This window comes from Drosophila mojavensis, unplaced genomic scaffold (genome assembly GCF_018153725.1).
Source record: "Drosophila mojavensis isolate 15081-1352.22 unplaced genomic scaffold, ASM1815372v1 contig_19, whole genome shotgun sequence".
Classification (NCBI taxonomy): Eukaryota; Metazoa; Arthropoda; class Insecta; order Diptera; family Drosophilidae; genus Drosophila; species Drosophila mojavensis.
In genome coordinates this window covers 5,013,055-5,031,071 of record NW_025318726.1, presented here as the reverse complement: position 1 = coordinate 5,031,071, position 18,017 = coordinate 5,013,055, and the positions used below count along the sequence as shown (strand labels likewise).

Below are 18,017 nucleotides of genomic sequence, written 5' to 3'. Positions count from 1 at the left end.
GGCTAAATCAACTCAGCTCGTCGCCCTGATCAAGAATATATATACTTTGTGGGGTCTGCCACGCCTCCTTCTGCCTGTTACATACATTTCAACAAAACCATTATACCCTGATTTTCCATTGAAAATGGGTTCAGGGTATATAAACAGATCGATCACAATAATTGTAAATTGTAAGCTTCACTTTATGCTTAATTTCTCAATTAACAATTGAAAACTCACTTTAAAAAAAAGGCCCATAAATTAAGACCAAAATGCTTGAAAATATTTTGTGTGTCAGATAAGCAAAAAATAAAAATAAAGCACAACTGCTAATAATACCAATTTATATATATACAGAGGATTAAACATTCCATTTTTTTCATTTCGTTCATTATTTCGATAGTATAAATGCCATGCCTGAACACTAAAATCTAAGGTATGTAATGTGAAACTTTTACTGATTTATTTTCAGCCCTTTTTTTTCTACGCTCTGGCAAGTTGCACTTGCACTATTTGCTCTAATTGACTAAGCAAATAACACTTCAGCAAAGGTAAACATGAAACTAAATTGCTTAAGAGTCAACAAACGAAATGATTCATTATACCCTACCCTATAAGGAAGGGTACGTTGGTTCTTTGTCGAATCGCAAACAGACGACAAATCATATACATACGCCTATACATCTATATGCAAGCATAATTCTTGGCACTTCAAACGTCGAATTTAAAGCGTTCTTATGAAGTGTGTACAAAATAAAGACAGTCTTTAATGTAAAAGCAAGTAAGAAAGCTCTAGTCGAGACTGCTCGACTACGAAATGCCCTGATCCCTTCGAAGATTGATATTTCAATAATTCTTTGCGTCTTTCTGCTTACACAAGAAACACACACATAGCACACATAGGCAAGCACACATAAACACGAATGTACTGCAGTATGGGCTTTCCGTGGGAACTTAATTGTTTAATAACTTTTCTTGTCGATAAACTATCTATCTAGCACAAGTCACTAGTATTTTAAATACGTTTTTTACAGATATATAGTGATATAGTGGTGTGGGGTAAATTACAATAAAATTCTAAATTCTAAAAAATGCATGCAAGAGCTCACTTTACATTTCATTATTTCTTCTGAGATCGTTGCGTTCATACATACGGGCGGACGGACGGACAGGCAGGCAGACAGACAGACAGGACTAAATCAGTTCAACGCCTTGTTCAATAATATATATACTTTGTGGGGTCTGCCAAGCCTCCTTTTAACAAAACCATTATACTCTGATTTTCCATTGAAAATGGGTTCCGGATATGAAAATAATATTGACGTTTATATTTAAACTCTAAATCACATCGAAGTCCGAAATGGTAAATGTGCAGTAAACAGTTAATTATATTACTTTTTAAGGATATATAATATGTTTATGCTACACTACGAAGAGTATCCCCAAGTCGGCACTCTCAATAAGGCATGACATAATACGTCTTGTTAATTTTTACGTTAGGTAAAGAACACATGGAGGGCAATTAGGGCTATGTGCCGCTAAACAAATAAGACTGATAATTGCTGATAACATCGGGACGCTATATATATATATATATATCGTGGAACTGCAACTGTTGACTTTAATGACACGTTCAGGTTCATTAATCTCAGCTGTGCTAGTTATGTAAACCAATTCAACAAAGAGATAGGTGTAAGTAGTTCACTACAAATAGTTATAAATCGAAAAGAATCTACACAGAAGTTGAAATTGTGTGGGTCAGCTAAATAACCCTATTGCACTTCTGATAAATAGACCGATAATTATTTTATAAAGTCTCTAATATCTCTATTCAATGAATGATCACTTATTAAGTTCATGTAAATCCAATCAAGAGCCTTCATTCCTTTTCTTTAAAGCTAACAAAAACACATACACTCACGCTTTAGCTCTAAGCATGTATTGTTGCTTTTATTTTTTCTTACTAGAAGCACTAGGCACCACATAAAGGACGCCTCCTGCACTAAATATTATAAATTAATAAAGCATTTGTAAGGCATGCGCTGTACAACTTATCGCATTCAGTTGGCTTGAAACACTGAGCCCAAACCAAAACTGACTGACAGGAACATGCAAGCAATTGATAGGCGACCGCAAATGGATGTCGGGTTTGGGGATACGATTTGTGGAAGGATATGGAAGTCACATTGCAAGCGAACACATTGCGTGCAAACGGACACATTGCTAACCTATTTTAAGGCATATAAGAGATGCTGTACATGCACATTATACACATATACATATACATATACATATACATATACATATACATATACGTATATATGTACATAGGTATGTGTATGTACTGAGTATGTACTGAGGTATGTACTGAGGTATATATACACATATATATACATTCTTTATATGTCACAAGCTGTGGACTTTTCCATAACGACAATGCACTCGTTTTATCCTTCGGGATACGAGTCATCCATAATTAACGAATACAACAGCTGTTGCCAACAGTGCGCTGCCTACTGTTACTTTACAGACCGGTGCAGAGTGTATGGGTAACTGTAAAAGTGTCTGTATCTGTATCTGTATCTGTATCTATACTCGTTTATGTCGGTCATTTGTACATAAGCTACATTTTGCAACAGTTTTTCTTGCACATATTACAAGCCATATGTACATGCTTATGTATGTGTGCGTGAGTGAATGTATGAATGTATTTTTTAATTAATTATTGCCCTCTCTTGGGGCTAGGCCAACAGAAAAAAAACTTCAGATACTAGGTTGGCAAAACGGTTTTTTCGTTTTCCTGTTGTCTGTTGATATGCAAATTACAAATGCTTTTGTGAATTCAATTAGTAGTATAGAAAGGAAATCATTTGGAAAATACGAGTTTCAAACTAATACTTTTTGTACTCAGAAATGTGGCTATCAAAATAAAAATAAAAACTTATTTCTCAATAGTCTCTGCTTCTCCTAATCTAGAAATAGAATTTAATTAGTTTGCACAAATAATAAAATTATACTTTACATTATTAAAAAGATTTATTGAGTAAGTGCTTCATTCCTATTTATACAATTATCAACAAATAAATGATTAATATTAATTAAAATAAATAATTAATATTACAAACCATTTACTCTTTGCCCTTCTCCACAACTTATAAATAATTGTTTTGCCAAGTGAGATATGGTTATGAAATAAACAATAAAATGCCGAATGAACCGCTCATGTTGCTCGCCTCGCACTAAGCGTGGACACCATGCAGCTTGGCCATAAAACTTAACTTCCATCCCCTTCCGCCCATTTTCTTCGACCAGCTGTGACAATTCATAATGAAATTACCAGCCAGACACATGCTTGTACGAGTATATATTATGTAGATATGTATCTATGCATACCCTCTGCTGTTCCTATTACCTACCACTTGCCAGTTGGTGCTACCGGTGCCTACTGTGGCCAAGTGACACTTGTGCAATTATTGTACCGAAGAAAAAAGAAAACAAAACAAAAGTATTCGTTTTCAGATGGTGAAAGAATCCGTCCCTTGACAGGCTGTATTAGACTATTCCTATTCTCTTTGACCGAGCGACAGAGGGTGGCATGGAACGAATTATTTTTTCAATTCTGTTAATCAGCGTGTATGATGATCTCAAAAACTGAACATAAGATATATGGTTGTTTATTATAATAATAGTATAGATCATATCCATTAGTATCCTTTTGCACTATCTACATTATAATTCAATTTAAAACATCGATAAATAGCGATCACAAGATTCCAATATATGAGAATACATTCATACGCTAGGCAAACAATATGAGGCGAATGTCTTTTGCAACAATTTTCAAATTCACTACAGGGCAATAAGTAGTCAGTCAGCATTTAGTAGGCTAATTCGACGTGGGTTTTGTGTACTTTTGCCGTGCTTCCCAGCATGGCCGCCATCCCAACAGGTAACAACGCAATGCCGAGTATTTAATGAAATGCCTTTGTTTCGTCTGCTCCGCAGCTCGTTGTCGACGTCTCAGTCGCAGCCGCAGTCGCAGTCGCTTATTAACTTACCTGTTATTCGAGGCATTTTCATTTTTCACACGCACATGCAATCACAAACGAAGACTGACGAAAACTGCGCTGCGGCAGACTGGAAAATGAAAATGCACTTGCTTCAAGTCTCCAAATGCGATCTCGCCCTTGCAGCGACTCAGCTCGACTCCTGGTGCTGTTGTTGTGGTGGTGCTATTATTATTTCCTATGAATGAAAACATGAACGGAAATACCGTAGGGGGCGATTTCTTTTATTTTTACTCCGCTCTTAACTGGGCCTATAAGCTGGGGTGTGCGAGCGAGACGGCGGCCACTCTCTGTTACCTGACCATGGTCTGGACATTAGAATCGTGTGTTTTTTTTTTTTTTTTTTTTAACGCTCACAGTTTTTGACCAGTTTTCTTCATTTCTTTTTTACCTGAACCAGCATTTCCCATCTCTGTGAACTCGCTACTGGCGTTTGTTGCACCATCTCATATCTTATATATTTGTTTTATCCATATAATTATAGTTGCCTGAGCCTATCTCCCTAGGCTTATAATTAAAGCCCGATTAGCTGGCATCGAAAAAGTGATTTTATTTTTTAATGAACCGTCGACTGTGGAATTGGGTAATTTATTTGTCATTGATTTGTAATAATTGATAGCCATGGCCCATGGCTTTTCAATGCATTTGAAAGGGAATGGATAGGCAATTTAAATACGAACTAAGAAACAACCATCGAACTTACTACATGCTCAATTATTCGATAGCAATCGATTTTCAAAAGTGATCCCAACTATGCTATCCGAACACGAATACTTTGAATACAACTTTTAAAACTGAACTATGCAATTTAGAGGCTTTAAGAATATTTTATTCCATTTCAATGGAACTCGCATCAGATGTGCTAGCAGTAAATTGAAAGCTTTCAGTGTCGCTAACGCAAATGAAATGTTTCACACTCTAGTTACATATAGAAATGCAGGACATACAATTAGTATTACCTCAGCCCATGCTTGCTTGGGCTATAGCTATGGCCAAGTCAAAATGCCAATACAAAACAAATGAAAATTGCAGCTTTAGAAATTATGCGGCAAACGAGTTTTGATGCCCGCAGCTGCAACGGTTGCTCGAAAGGAGCTTGGCGTAGAGGTGGTCAGGTAAGCGTAGGGGTAGGAGCTAGAGGCTTCAAAATTTCACCTAGTAATTGCGACACAATTCAGGGCTCCGTTTCAGCTGTTACTACTGCTCCTACTACAGTGCAATACAAGGGACTATTATTATTATTTTTTATAATCATTAAGAAGCGGCTTCCGCCTCGGCAACGGAACGAAATATGTACATATAAATTGACGCACGGGTCGCGTAAAAAATAAAGATGGGAAAATAAACACAAACAAAAGACAGGCAACGGGAAAAAAGCCGACGGCAAATATCACACAGAGAAAGGGAGGAATGATCAGCAAGAAGGCAAACAAAAACAAAACAAAATAAAAAAAAAGTGAATTGATTTACATGTGTGTCGGAAAAATGTTAGGCTGTGGAAAATGCTTTGGATAATTGTGTAATGCGATGGTCCCCAACACCCAAACCCACACACAAATGCACACACATACCAGAAACGTCTCACGACAGCGTTGCCAATTGTTAAAAAGTTACAAAGCAACAGCAACAACTATATAAAAATAATATAAATAACAACAACAACATAGCCAATCGTAAACAGCCTGCTGCAGACGGAACGATTTATTATTGTTGCTGTGGGTGGAACACACACAAAAAAAAAACAATAACCACGAATACTAATTGAGAGTTCGAGTCTAAAACACTAAACACCAACTATCGTAAAATGAAAAGAGAACAATCGCACATACAGATATGTATAGATATATCCTCACATATATATATACATACATTTATTTTTATGTATATTATTATTATTAGTAGATATTGTATTTAGTTAACGGAATCGTGTTTAATTACATGTGGACGTAACCCTAGACCCGATCAGCAGCCTTTCTCCCATATATCGACGGCAATATTGTTGCTGTTGCTGTTGAAAGTTACCAAATGAAGCGTGAAGCAATAGAGCTTGTAACATTAGATGACTTTTTGCAACAAACAATAATCACAACAACAACAAAAATGCGTCGCCCTGTCGCACAACTAGGCAACAACCCTGTCACAGCTGCATTCCATAGTTCCAATCAAATCAACTTTCCAATGATGGATTTTGTCTGCATTTCTCGATTATAATTTTGCCATTTTTTTTTTAAATTTATTTTTCATTTGTTTTTTACCAATACCTTATTAGCTTAAAATCACAAAACCTGTTAGCCAGCGTCGATAACCGACGTTGATGATGTTGTTGCAAATGCTCAAGCCGTCTAAATGTTACTAGCCACAATTTTCACATGCAAAGTGAAAATGATTTGTAATCGAAAAATGTGATGAAAAAAGCATACACTGTGTCTCGACAGTTGTTAAATGTAATATATGTGTGTACACATTACAAAAAATTACATGAAATCAACTAGTACAATATTTTCAACATTTTTTCAATAAGAAAAGGAAAGAAAAAGAAATCGCAATAACAGCTATGCGTGTCAATTCAAGTGAACTTGCGAGCCGATGTAAAGATACAACGGCATACCCGATCGAACAGGAGGAAAGCCTAATTTTATCTATTCTGTCACTGGGCATTATTATAATTTTCCTCTGCTGCTGCTACAGCTGCGCCAAATAATGCAAATAAATATACATAACACTGATAAAATTCTATATCACGGCATAAGCTAAGAAACCGTTATGAAGATGAGACTAGGACCACAGTTTCGCAAAACTTACCATGAAAATATCAAAATTCCTCGAGTTTATTTCATTTGATTTGATTTGTTTTGTTTCTGAAGCAGTTTTCTTTTTCATCCAATTTCGTTGTGTGGGAGTATTTCAAAAGCTAAAAATTCAGAATTCTTATACACTCGGTCTCTGTTGTTGTTTTTCGCGGTCTACGTACAAAAAGACGTGTGTTAGAAAACGTACATACACTAGCATATATTCACATATACACACAGACACACAGGCACAGGTAAGCAACAGCAATGAACCCAGTAAGCACACACAAACAAACACGTTTTAGTTGCTATTGCCTCTGCGTATGTGTGTGTGCGCTTAGAACTGTTGTTGTTGACCGTTTATGGCTGTAACTGGCTTGTTGCTGCTTTTTGTGTAAACTAGTATTAGATGTGAGCAGGCCATGTAACTTAAGAAGTGAAACAGCTTGCTGTATATTTGTATAGTTGTATTATTTGTATATATTTGTATATATTTGTATTACTATTCACTTTAAATGGCCAGTTTTTATTTCAAAGCGTGTAAAGCGCACACTGAAAATAATGGAGAGCTCCGTAACACAAACACGTTCACATATACACACTAGCGCGTACTAACACGTACGCATTTAACCATATATACATACAAGCTCAAACTCGCAGGCACACACACAAACAGCATACACTCATTATATAAACGCGGCCCGTTAATAATAATATATGTTTAATAATAATATATCATATTTATATTTATATACATATGTATTTGTAATATAAGGTTTTTATTTTAAAGGCACGTCAAAAATAAGCAACAATTGCCAATGCAATTGTGTGCGTGTGAATGACGAACGCAATAGACAAAAGAATAATTAGTTTCCACACACTCACACATTCGTCATGCTTATGTTTCTTACATTCATATTCATATGCGCATACACATTATTAAATTGCCGTTGTGCAGCAACAATATCGAAAATTGGATCACTTTTTATTTTGAAAAAAAGCTTCATCAACCGCACGACCGATGGCCCCGACCGAACACTTCGACGACTAAACTGAAAATAAAGCAGTCATTAACAGCACGCTGTTAACCGATAGTATAATATAACAGTTTTACGATTGAGAAAATTCTGTTAGACTCCTGTTAGCTGCTCTAGCACTGTTCGACTTTAGCAGTTGTCTTCCCACTGCCGATAGCTGACTGCTATATAACATGAACGCTTAATTAAAAAATCAACTCAGTATTTTTAATTTTTTGAGTACTTTAAGGTTAATAACGAATTCATTGGAAAATATAAACAAACTAATAACTTAACTTGACTAGCGGAGATTACATATTAATATCAACAAATTCGTTGCAAAGAATAAGGTTAATAACGAATTCATTGGAAAATATAAACAAAATAATAACTTAACTTGACTAGCGGAGATTACATATTAATATCAACAAGTTCGTTGCAAAGAATTAACATATTTTGGACTTAACCAACGGAGATTAATATCAATCATTCATATGGACTATGTCTTTTACTCCTTCAGTGCTCTTAAATCGGGATACAACGCGCCCGCGTTTATGTAATGAGATTCTGAGCGACGCAAATCCACAACGACCGCTTCACCCGTTTTCTTAACCAACTTCTTGGCCAGACCTTTGGGCGTTATATAGTTAACATTTTGGCTAATGACGAAGGCGTTGCCCACCGTATCGAAAGTCTCGCTGGCCAGATTTCCAGCCGAGCTGCCGTATCTGAAAAGGACATTCTTGAGTTTTCAATCTCTAGGAGAAGGCGTTAACTTACTTGTGTTCAATAATTTTAACGGAATTCTCGCTCAAGCTGTTGCCCAAGATCTTGGCCGACTTTTCAAAGCCGTCGAACACTGTGGTAAAGCCTTCCACAGCGCCCGCTGCAATGGTCATGGCGCCTTCCATTGTGCTGTCCGCATTGCTGCTATCGTAGCCGAAGCCCTTCTGCAAGAGCTTCGACCCTTGGGTCTGGACATGCGGCGCTAGGTATCCGCCGACTGCAACAGCAGCTGTGCCCACCTTGCCGGCGATCCAGCCCGTCAGACCAGCAGCTGCCTGCGTCACCTTCTGTGCCACCTCCACGCCGGTCTGTACCGAGCTGGGCACTTGAGTGGCCTCATCGGCTGCCGCTGGCCTCATTTTAGACATGAGATATGGCGTAGCCCTTAACATATATCCGCCCGTCTTCTCGGCTCCCTTCACCAGATTGCGCGCTATGAAATCCGCTGCGCAGACAATGTGCTTGGACACCTGCTCTGGGGCAGTAGACGCAGCACGTTGGCTGCGCGGCGACGGCAACTGCTCCACAGTGTCCGCCAGCACGGCCTCAAGTAGGTCTAAGAAGAACTGCTGCAAGTCCGCCATCTGCTCCTCCTCAGACTCTCCGGCACTGGTGCTCAGCGGACGCTGTGGCTTAACCAGCATTAAGCCAAATGCATTTCCTGCCTGCTCGATTTCCATATCCGGCAATATGAAGGCGCCGTACTCCGTGCAATAACAATTGGTTACATTGGGAATCAGCGGATACAGCCAGACGGGCGTGCCCGCCTCTTTATTATCGGCCTCCCGCGGCATGTCGCACTGTATGAAATAGCTGCCATTCAAATGTGCCCATTTGCCAACCACGGAGCACATGATTAGCGACATTTTCGAACTGCCTGTTAGCGTGATCACTTGACCGCTAGACTCGATCCTGTAGAGTTTGACTTGTGCTTGAAACAGCTCATCCAGTTGCGCCTGAGAGTCGTGGCTGCCTAACAGCTCACGTAATCCGGTCGCCAGCTCCTTGTAAGTCCTCGGCTTTCCGCACGGATTAAGCCTGTCGTAGAAGATGCTCGGGTTCTCAGCGAGCAGAGGTCGCTTGCTCGTGGATGCTCCATCAAACTGCTCGTGTTCTTGCGCCTCTGCAGCGGTGTCATCAATGGGAAGCTGACTGTTTTTCAAAACATTTAATCGATAGCTCAGATCCATCTTAGCGCTCTTTAGCTTCTGTATAATCGCACAAGCATCATTCCACTGCTGCTGCACTGCATCTATGTCATCTGGCAGCCCGACAGGTATGGCAAATGTCTCCTCAATCACCAGCAGCGCCTGTTCATAGGCAGCGACAGCCTCCTCCCCTGACTCCATTTTATCGTGGCGCAGAGCGATGTCCACCTGAGTCATGGCTGCTTTATAGGAGAGCTTAATTCTCTCGTAAGCATCCAAGAATTCCTTGTCTGTTGACATGGCGCAGAGAGCCTGCAAGAATGTTTACTATTTATTAAGTTATCGATAATCGGTATTAATCACTAGTGATGAAATTATCGTCTATCCCGTTATAAAGTTTACTTTTGTTACAAAGTTTATGTCATAAACGAGCTGCAACGATTTGCAACAGTTTTAGACATATCTACAATATGCATTGTAAGGTGTTATACATTCCGGAATTTTAGTTCAGGCCAATTGACTGTTTTTTTTTTAAATAATAAATACATATACATATGTAGGGCAAAAACAAACTTTTTTGTAGAATTCAACTGCCATGATAAATGCTCTGCAGCAGATAGACTAAGACTAAACTAACAGAACGAAATCGAAATGCGTGACGCGTTAGCAAACACCGAAAGGCTGCCAAGTCTATTACGTCCCCAAATTGCATTTTCCTGAAATTGCTGATATGATGCTGTCATCCGTACCGTTCGCACTTGTTGCGCCCAAATTACTTGTTCCTGTTGTTACTATGCGAGAGCTTTCCAATGAGTAAGAGAGAGCAGGGATAGACTGGGGTAGGCATAGACAGACTATTTGGCGTCGCGTTTTTTTTTTTTCATTTAAAACTTTGCACTTTGGTGTTGTCAACAAGGCGAAAGCTAAAAATATACCAACACGTACTTTGTATTTTGAATGTACAATTCTGTTGTTGCCTACCTTATCTGTGTGCTTTGCCATTGCGCACAGATTCAGCTGCTGTTCTAATTAATCATATCCTATAGTATACGTATGAGAAATTCGATAATATGCGACGAATGCTCCTTTCAGTGTGCACGTTTCTGTTTCTTTGTCTGTTTTGATTTTGTTTCGCTGTTCATATGGACTGCAACAGTTGCTACACGTTCCAACATTCTTTCCAGAAATCTGTCATACGCATATGTCGCGCAGTCTGTCGTTACGTAGCACATTTGTTGTGCTCATAATCAGTGTTGCCGTTTTGTCTTATTTTCGGCCAGATCTGGCTTTTTTTTAAGTGCAATTGCGGAAAAAATTTGGAAAATCTGGCATATATATGAATCGAATCAGCTAATATATATTTTGTTTAATATCTGATATTAATTACCGATTAATAGACAAACTAACAAGCTGGTAACTATTAAAGGCTAACATCACAAGTTCTGCAATACTTTCATCCCTACAGTTAGACAGATTTTCTGTTGCGCTTCGCATACATTCGTTACCTTGGTGGAATGCCGAAGTTGAAGGGTCTTTAGCCAAGTCAATTTAATAAAATATGAATTAAGAAATAGGATGAACATTGATACGTTAACCATAAGGTAAAGGTCTAAAGAATTACAGCCTCATTAAAACAGATAATATTTTTTAAAATTTACATCCGAATTGAGCCGAGATAACAGATGATGTTCTGATTACAGAGTTTTTCTAAACTGCCTCAAATCGATCGCAATCAAGGAATATCTAAATTATGATACCGAAGAGTCTGTAGACTATCTATTGCTAGATTTATCATCAATGAAAACATTTAAAATGTATAATGTTAAAATTTCTATTATTTTGGTTTGGTTTCTTAATGAATATGAAATGTTTGTTACAATATTTGTACGTGTACCTATCTATTACAATATAAAAAAAAAAGAAACAATTCTAAAATATTACCTTATTTTTCAACTAATTGTTTTTGGGATTTAACTTATTTTTACTTATTTTTTGTCCTGATTCAGTTATTTTTTCTCGGGCAAAAACGGCAACACTGCTCATAATGGATGCAAATAACTAACGGAACATGAAAATTTAATTGTAGAGTCACTCAAAAACTATTTTAAACATTCATTTCAAAATAAGATAGCTTTTCTATATATTTAACTTTTTATACCAGATTTATTATTATTTTTACAATACCTGGACTCCCCTCCAAATTTAATATATGTATGTACTTCTTTTTTTTTCATTTTCCCATATGCTGCACATTAAAATTCAATTACTTCTGTTTCGATTTGTTTTATTAATTTTAAATATACATTTTTAAATGTTACATTTTAGAATTTTCGTTCATTTTCGGACGACTGTCGAATCTTTCGGGACACTACTTGGAGACTGGCGACTGGCGTTCATTTGTTCTTGAATTTGCTGTAACATATGAAAACGTTTTCACAATTTATAACGAAAATAATCTACTGGAATTTGATGAACAATTCGCGATTCAACATATCAAATTCTCATGAGACGAAGACTTCTACTTTATTTTTTTGCTTGGGTTTCCTTCCAAAGGCGCTCTCTTGCGGGAGCGGGAGACGAGTTTCAATTGAAATCACAATATGTATACATATATATTTATATATATATGCAAAAGTAATGTATATAATAATATATAATTTTGTATAACATTTGGAAATTTTCTCGCACAATTGACCGAGAAATAACGAAAAAAAATGTTTTTCCGCTTTTCGTTAACACTTTGAATTTTTGAGTTTAAGTATATGTTTATAAATCCTACAGTTTTTGTTTCGTTTTTCTTTCTTTATACATATATTTCTATATATATATATATATATGCATTTGTTTAATCAATGCAATGAGCTGATCTGGAGCTTCATAAAATTGGAGTCCTTTCTCCACTCACTCACTTAGGTAGATGGAGCACTTGCCAACTCCCGATAGGCATCCTGCAACGCCTGTTGCTGCTCGGGACTCAAGGTGCTGGCACAGGCCTGCATGACGTCCGGGTTGGATTCGATTTGCTTGACAATGGTTAGCATGCGGGTACCTGGGGTGCTCTTTGCTTCCAGCACATTTCTGCAAAAGGAGTCTGCGATGATGGAGACGATGCGTGGCAGATTGCAATTGTTTGCGCCCAAAATGGCTGGATGATTTGCCTCGATCAGATCGCAGAGGTAGCCGTAGATGTGGACAGCCTCCTCGGGATCTTCCGAAATTGGCAGCCACGAGAACCAGACGGCAATCAGCTCATCCAAATTGCTCAATGCTGACTTGTTGTATTTAAGTATTTTGGCGAATGCCGAGATGGCATTCTCCGTCGCATTTATATTCTCAATTTCGCGTGACCGCGGATCATTGATCACCTGCACCAGCAGTGGAATAATCTGTGCACATGTGTGGGCAAACTGATCGCCTCCAAACTGACCCAGAACGCCGCATCCATAGGCAGCTGCTTGACGTACATCCGGCGACTTATCCAGCACATATTTTAGCAAGGCAGGCGTAAAGATTTGCTGGTACGGCGTGCAAGCGGGGCCACAGAATTCTAGATGGAATATAGAATGAGCGGTCAGTCAAAAGCATGTATAAATAGAAAAAATTTATGATAGTACCAATTAAATCATCGAATACGCAAATGCCCCATTGGCGATCGGCGAACGGACGATTGGGATCCAGGAGCTTGACAAAGTGCGGTGCCACCTGGTCAAAGGCGGGCAGAAATTGTGCCTTGTTGGTTAGGAAGAGAGCGTGTATGATGTCCACCACCTTCGACAGGATATAGATGTCTGTATCATCCTGTTCGGCCAGCTCCTCCTCAACGCCATCATCGTAATCCTCTTCGTTGCGAGCAGCCAAGCGCTTATCCGCACGCTCAAAGTGCTCGAGCACATACTTGTTGATTATCTCGAGCACCTGCTTCATGGCCTCCTCATTGAGACAGTTAGGACCGAGAGTTTCGATGCACTTGGCCAGCGAGTTGAGCAGCTCGGATTGAACGTCCGGCTCCGGTTCGGTGTTGATCACCTTAATCAATTCCGGGCAAATATAAAGCCACATACCCTCCAAGTAGTTGGGGCCCTTTATTTTAGCACAATCGAGCAAATAAGGCAACGACTCAGCAGCAGCTGAGCGCACACCATCGTGGAAATAGAACTTGAGCAGAGGTAGCATTAGACGAAGCACTTCCTCGGCGTAGTCGGCAAAGCCCTCTTTCAATTCGCGCGCATAGCAAACGAGCATCTCGCAGGCCGAAGCTTTATCCTCCATTCCAGCAGTGCGTATGGCAAAGTTTTGCTGCTCCCCCAGTGTAATAAAGGACCATTCCACGTCGCCTTCAATGTCCTCCACCTCATCGTTGTCCAGCAGGGCCACCTCCGGCTTCATGCCCGCAGTACGCATCACTGGACCCATAACAAGGGGCAGGTACTGCTCAAACTGCTTGCCCAGTATCTTGCACATGCGTGCCCAGGCGGTTATTAGATAAGACGTCTGCGGATCGTCGTCGGGCAAGTCGCCCTCGGTATGGGTCTTCAATAGCATGTCCATGACTTCGCCGGCATCTGCAATGAATTTCTCACGACCTACTGCAAGTCCGATGAGACTCACGCACTCAATGGTCTTGCCGCGCAACATGCGCAGATCCTCGGAGTTAGCATTCTGGATGATGAACTTGAGACAGGGCATCAGTCGATCGTAGTAAGCGACAAATTCGTGCTCACACGTATCTGCCACAGACGCGATGGTGGTGACCACCTGCTCCAGCACGAGTTTGTTGCCCTTTTCGACGAGCTCCTTGAACTTTGAGTTGAGAATGTTCTCCAGCTTTGCCATTATTGCGTCCAGATAGCGTGTCAATATATTCTTGGGACAATCCTCACTGAAATTGACCAAAGCGGCTCCAGCGTGAGCTTGCACGCGTGGATTTTGCTCGTCTTCAAGCAGCAGCAGCAAGCCAGGCACCACCTTATCAGAGGCAAATTGCGATTAGTTGAGATACATATCATTTACAGTTAGAGTACTAGCTCACCTGCTCGTGGAATTTCTTCTCGAAGGTGGGCGCGAAATCCGTGGACATTTGCCCGATGGCATTGCAAGCAGCGTAACGTACGCGTGGATGGGGATCGCGTAGATAGTTCAGCACGCCAGACATAACCTGATCCAGTATGGTCTCCATTTGCTTGTGGCAGCCTTCACCAATAGCCGATATGGCCATCAGAGCAGCGAAGCGATGCTTCCAGTCAGCGTGATTCAGCATTCCGGGTAAAGCGTTCATAACGTGGGGCAAAACCATTTTGCCACCCAAGCCGCATGCCAATCGATCCAGCGAGGACTCCGCAATGACATTATTATCGCTGTGATCATCCTCATTGACGACATCGGCCGTTGCCCACTCCTCGTCCTCATCCAGATCCGTCATCATTTGCAGCACCAGCGGGATGAGTGCAACAATATATTTCTCTGCACGCTTGCGCACCATTGCAGGTGCGTTCTCCGCCAGGGATACCATCACCTCCAGCACCAAATGACGCCAGCTGTCCTCGAAGTCCTGCGAGCTAAACACCTTCATACACATCTCAAAGATGTACTCCAACTGCGGTCGCAGATACTTTGGACAGTTCTCGGTCATGTCAATGAGCAGCTTGAGCAAACTCTGGTCGTCCTGTGCCTCAATCGTTTCTCCCGTTATGACAATCATGCGCGGCAGCAAGTCAGCGAAGTGCTTATATATGGTCACCTCCTTCTCCTTGTCATGGTAGAGTATGAAGGCGCCAATAGCTCGGACGGCCTGAACACGCACCTCGGCGTCGGTGTTCTCCATGCTCTTGGCCAGCATCTGTTTGATCAGATCGATGTATTGCGTCTCCTGATTGCCAAAGATCGAGGGCACACTGCTGAAAATGCGCAATGCCGATTCCTGCAGCTGCGGGGTTGGCGAATTGGCGCATTGGAACAGAAATTGGAGAATGTCCGGCCACTGATTGTTGCCGTCCTCGTCGATCAAATTGCGTGCCACCTCGGCAACCACCTCGCAAATTTTACGGCGCAATTGTGGCGTCACATCCTGTTGCACGGCCATCAGAATCTGTTGCAGCAGCTGATTTTGTGAGTCTACTGGCAGCTGCAAGGGATTTTATTATGAGTATCGCAAGACATTCCAGACTGATATATTGATATATATATTTATTCAATTACCTCCTTGTAGAACTCCATAAAATCGGATGTGAACAGGCGACGCAGCAATACGGCGGCCATTTGACGAGCTTCCTCCGATTGTTGGCCATTGTGAATGTTGCCCAGCAGATGTGTTACCTTTAACTCACGCGACAAATTGTTATACGCATCCTAGACGACATATATCAAAAATATTTAAAAATCATATAATTAGCTGTTGAACTAAATAATTGAGCATATTTAGTTATTTGCTTTAAGACTAATAATAATAATAATAATAATAAACAATAACATAATTAAAAGTAAATATATTTGTATTAAATATAATAAAGGTATTTTAGATCATATCCATTTACCGCTAAAATTCGACGTCGCTAGTAATTTTAACCTCTGTCTTTACTATAGATCAAATGAATGCAGTAACATCAGCTTTACAGAGCAACATAAAATGTTATTTAGCATTGCTTAAATTTATTCCCTGAACCCATTGAAAATGGAAAATGAGGTTTTGCTTTTGTTAAAATGTATGTAACAGGCAGAAGCAGGCGTGGCACCCCACAAACAATATATTCTTGATCAGGCGACGAGATGAGTCGATTTAGCCGTGTCCGTCTGTCTGTCCGTCCATCCATCCATCTGTCCGTACGTATGAACACGTCGATCTCAGAGAATAGAAGAGCTTGAGACTTGCAATATTTTTAAATGTCCGTATATATAGCACGGATATGAAGTTTATCTCCATTGATAACTGTCGAGCTGTCTCGATTAGAGCTTCCTTACTTGCATCCGACAGATGGACTGTTAGCCAATTCCTTAAGATAAATTATTGTTTGAAGTGTACAATTTGAAGTTTCATAATATACATAGGTAAATATGCTCAATTTTTTACTTGGGGTTTTCCTTACTTTAAACAATCAAAGCTATAACAAATGTATACGAAGGATATTTGGATTTAACAATAAATTATTGAAAACGAAATGAATCAAACAATTGCGCGCAGCTGGTACGAAAATGTATCCTTGCTTGTGCAGTGTTTCCTTGCATGTACATACATATGTATGTGTGTTTGCCATCGACAACTGCAGCACTCAGTGCTTAGTAGCGTGTGGCGTGGGCGGCGCCAAGGTCAACAGCTGTAATGCGTACAGACTGTAGACTGGCTCTATCAGCAAGTGTTTAATTGAAACAACAAATACAAATAAATCAGATTGTGTTACCATCATGCCATGCGTCATCTTTAGCAATAATAAACTGTTTTGCACCTGCGCTTTGTTTCCGTTTTGCATGCGTGTTTGTGTGCGAATTCATTTTAAGGCGCTGGCAGCCCAAAAAAACTGTCAAAAATATACACATTATATATTATGGCTTCGTACGAATTGTACAAATTGTCTTTTCGCTTCGCACATGCACACATACACACAGTCATACATACATACAGACATACACACACACCATGCCACACAGCAACAGCCACACAAATAAGAACGGCGTGTGAATGGCGTAGCTAAAAGAGAGAGCAAAAACACGTTTTGTGCGCTTTTGAAATAGAATGCACGATGGCGATGATTTCGGAAAATCTTACTACATCCTAAATTTAGCATATGAAATTGAAAAATAATGCAATACAATAAATATTAGTCATTATACTATATGCAGTTCACGTTTTGATATTGCGCAGTTGTCCGACAGAAATTTGCATCTGGCGATTGGTAGACTTACCTCGGCTTGTTTCCGGACTTCATTGTCCATGGACAGCAAAGAGTTGAGAAGCTGTTGGAACTGTGCCTGGTCTGCAGCCATTTCGATTTGTAGTTTTCACTCGATTTGACACGATACAGAAAACAGCAAATTTTCACAATCCACACGCGACGAAGCCGCTTAGAAAAGAGCAGAACAATAGAAAAGACAATGCCGGGTTGCCAAAGTCACAATTTGATTTTATGAATGTTGTTGCTAACAATGAAATTAGCCTGTTACACTTGTCACATAGGTTGTCTCCTATGAAAAATATATTTCCAACTTTTGAGAAATTTTTAATGAGTTTATTAAGTGTATTTA

At 39.8% G+C, this 18,017-nt stretch overlaps 3 protein-coding genes and 2 long non-coding RNA genes across 16 annotated transcripts in view; 2 read left to right on the top strand and 3 right to left on the bottom strand.

The window, feature by feature from the left end:
- LOC6572038 (uncharacterized protein CG43427) overlaps positions 1-7,900 on the bottom strand; it is a 78,495-nt gene extending 70,595 nt beyond the window's left edge. For 4 of the 9 annotated variants that reach the window (XR_004364612.2, XR_004364613.2, XM_032732992.2 and 1 more), the window contains exons 1-2: positions 7,747-7,899; positions 6,849-7,009 (exon numbers count right to left, since the gene is read on the bottom strand). The gene's annotated coding sequence lies outside the window, so the exon portion shown is untranslated. Of the gene's footprint in view, positions 1-6,848; positions 7,010-7,720 lie in introns of all 9 variants that reach the window. The other 5 variants (XM_032733009.2, XM_044007832.1, XM_032733001.2 and 2 more) reach the window with 5 other exon arrangements.
- Positions 7,901-7,954: 54 nt separating this feature from the next.
- LOC122756918 lies at positions 7,955-8,247 on the top strand. The gene is made up of 2 exons (XR_006356781.1): positions 7,955-8,101; positions 8,202-8,247. It is a non-coding gene; the product is annotated as an uncharacterized LOC122756918 (long non-coding RNA).
- LOC6572039 (protein spartin) lies at positions 8,058-10,904 on the bottom strand. Of its 4 annotated transcripts, none has more exons than XM_015166170.3 (4): positions 10,767-10,904; positions 10,359-10,708; positions 8,632-10,097; positions 8,058-8,579 (listed from the first exon to the last, which is right to left on the bottom strand). In XM_015166170.3, the coding sequence occupies exons 2-4, from the start codon at positions 10,380-10,382 to the stop codon at positions 8,360-8,362; spliced, it is 1,710 nt and encodes a 569-aa protein (XP_015021656.1). In that variant the 5' UTR covers positions 10,383-10,708; positions 10,767-10,904; the 3' UTR covers positions 8,058-8,359. The 4 variants fall into 4 exon arrangements, with proteins under 4 accessions (XP_015021656.1, XP_015021657.1, XP_032588909.1 ...); XM_015166171.3 differs by having other exon boundaries at positions 10,535-10,708; XM_032733018.2 differs by lacking the exon at positions 10,359-10,708 and having other exon boundaries at positions 10,731-10,904.
- A 112-nt stretch (positions 10,905-11,016) lies between these two features.
- On the top strand, positions 11,017-11,990 carry LOC116804616. Its single transcript, XR_004364620.2, has 3 exons — positions 11,017-11,315; positions 11,360-11,386; positions 11,486-11,990. It is a non-coding gene; the product is annotated as an uncharacterized LOC116804616 (long non-coding RNA).
- A 62-nt stretch (positions 11,991-12,052) lies between these two features.
- Positions 12,053-17,995, bottom strand: LOC6572040 (importin-5). Its single transcript, XM_001998158.4, has 5 exons — positions 17,679-17,995; positions 15,981-16,130; positions 14,815-15,906; positions 13,400-14,750; positions 12,053-13,332 (listed from the first exon to the last, which is right to left on the bottom strand). The coding sequence occupies exons 1-5, from the start codon at positions 17,757-17,759 to the stop codon at positions 12,695-12,697; spliced, it is 3,312 nt and encodes a 1,103-aa protein (XP_001998194.1). The 5' UTR covers positions 17,760-17,995; the 3' UTR covers positions 12,053-12,694.
- Between the last annotated feature and the right edge of the window lie 22 nt (positions 17,996-18,017).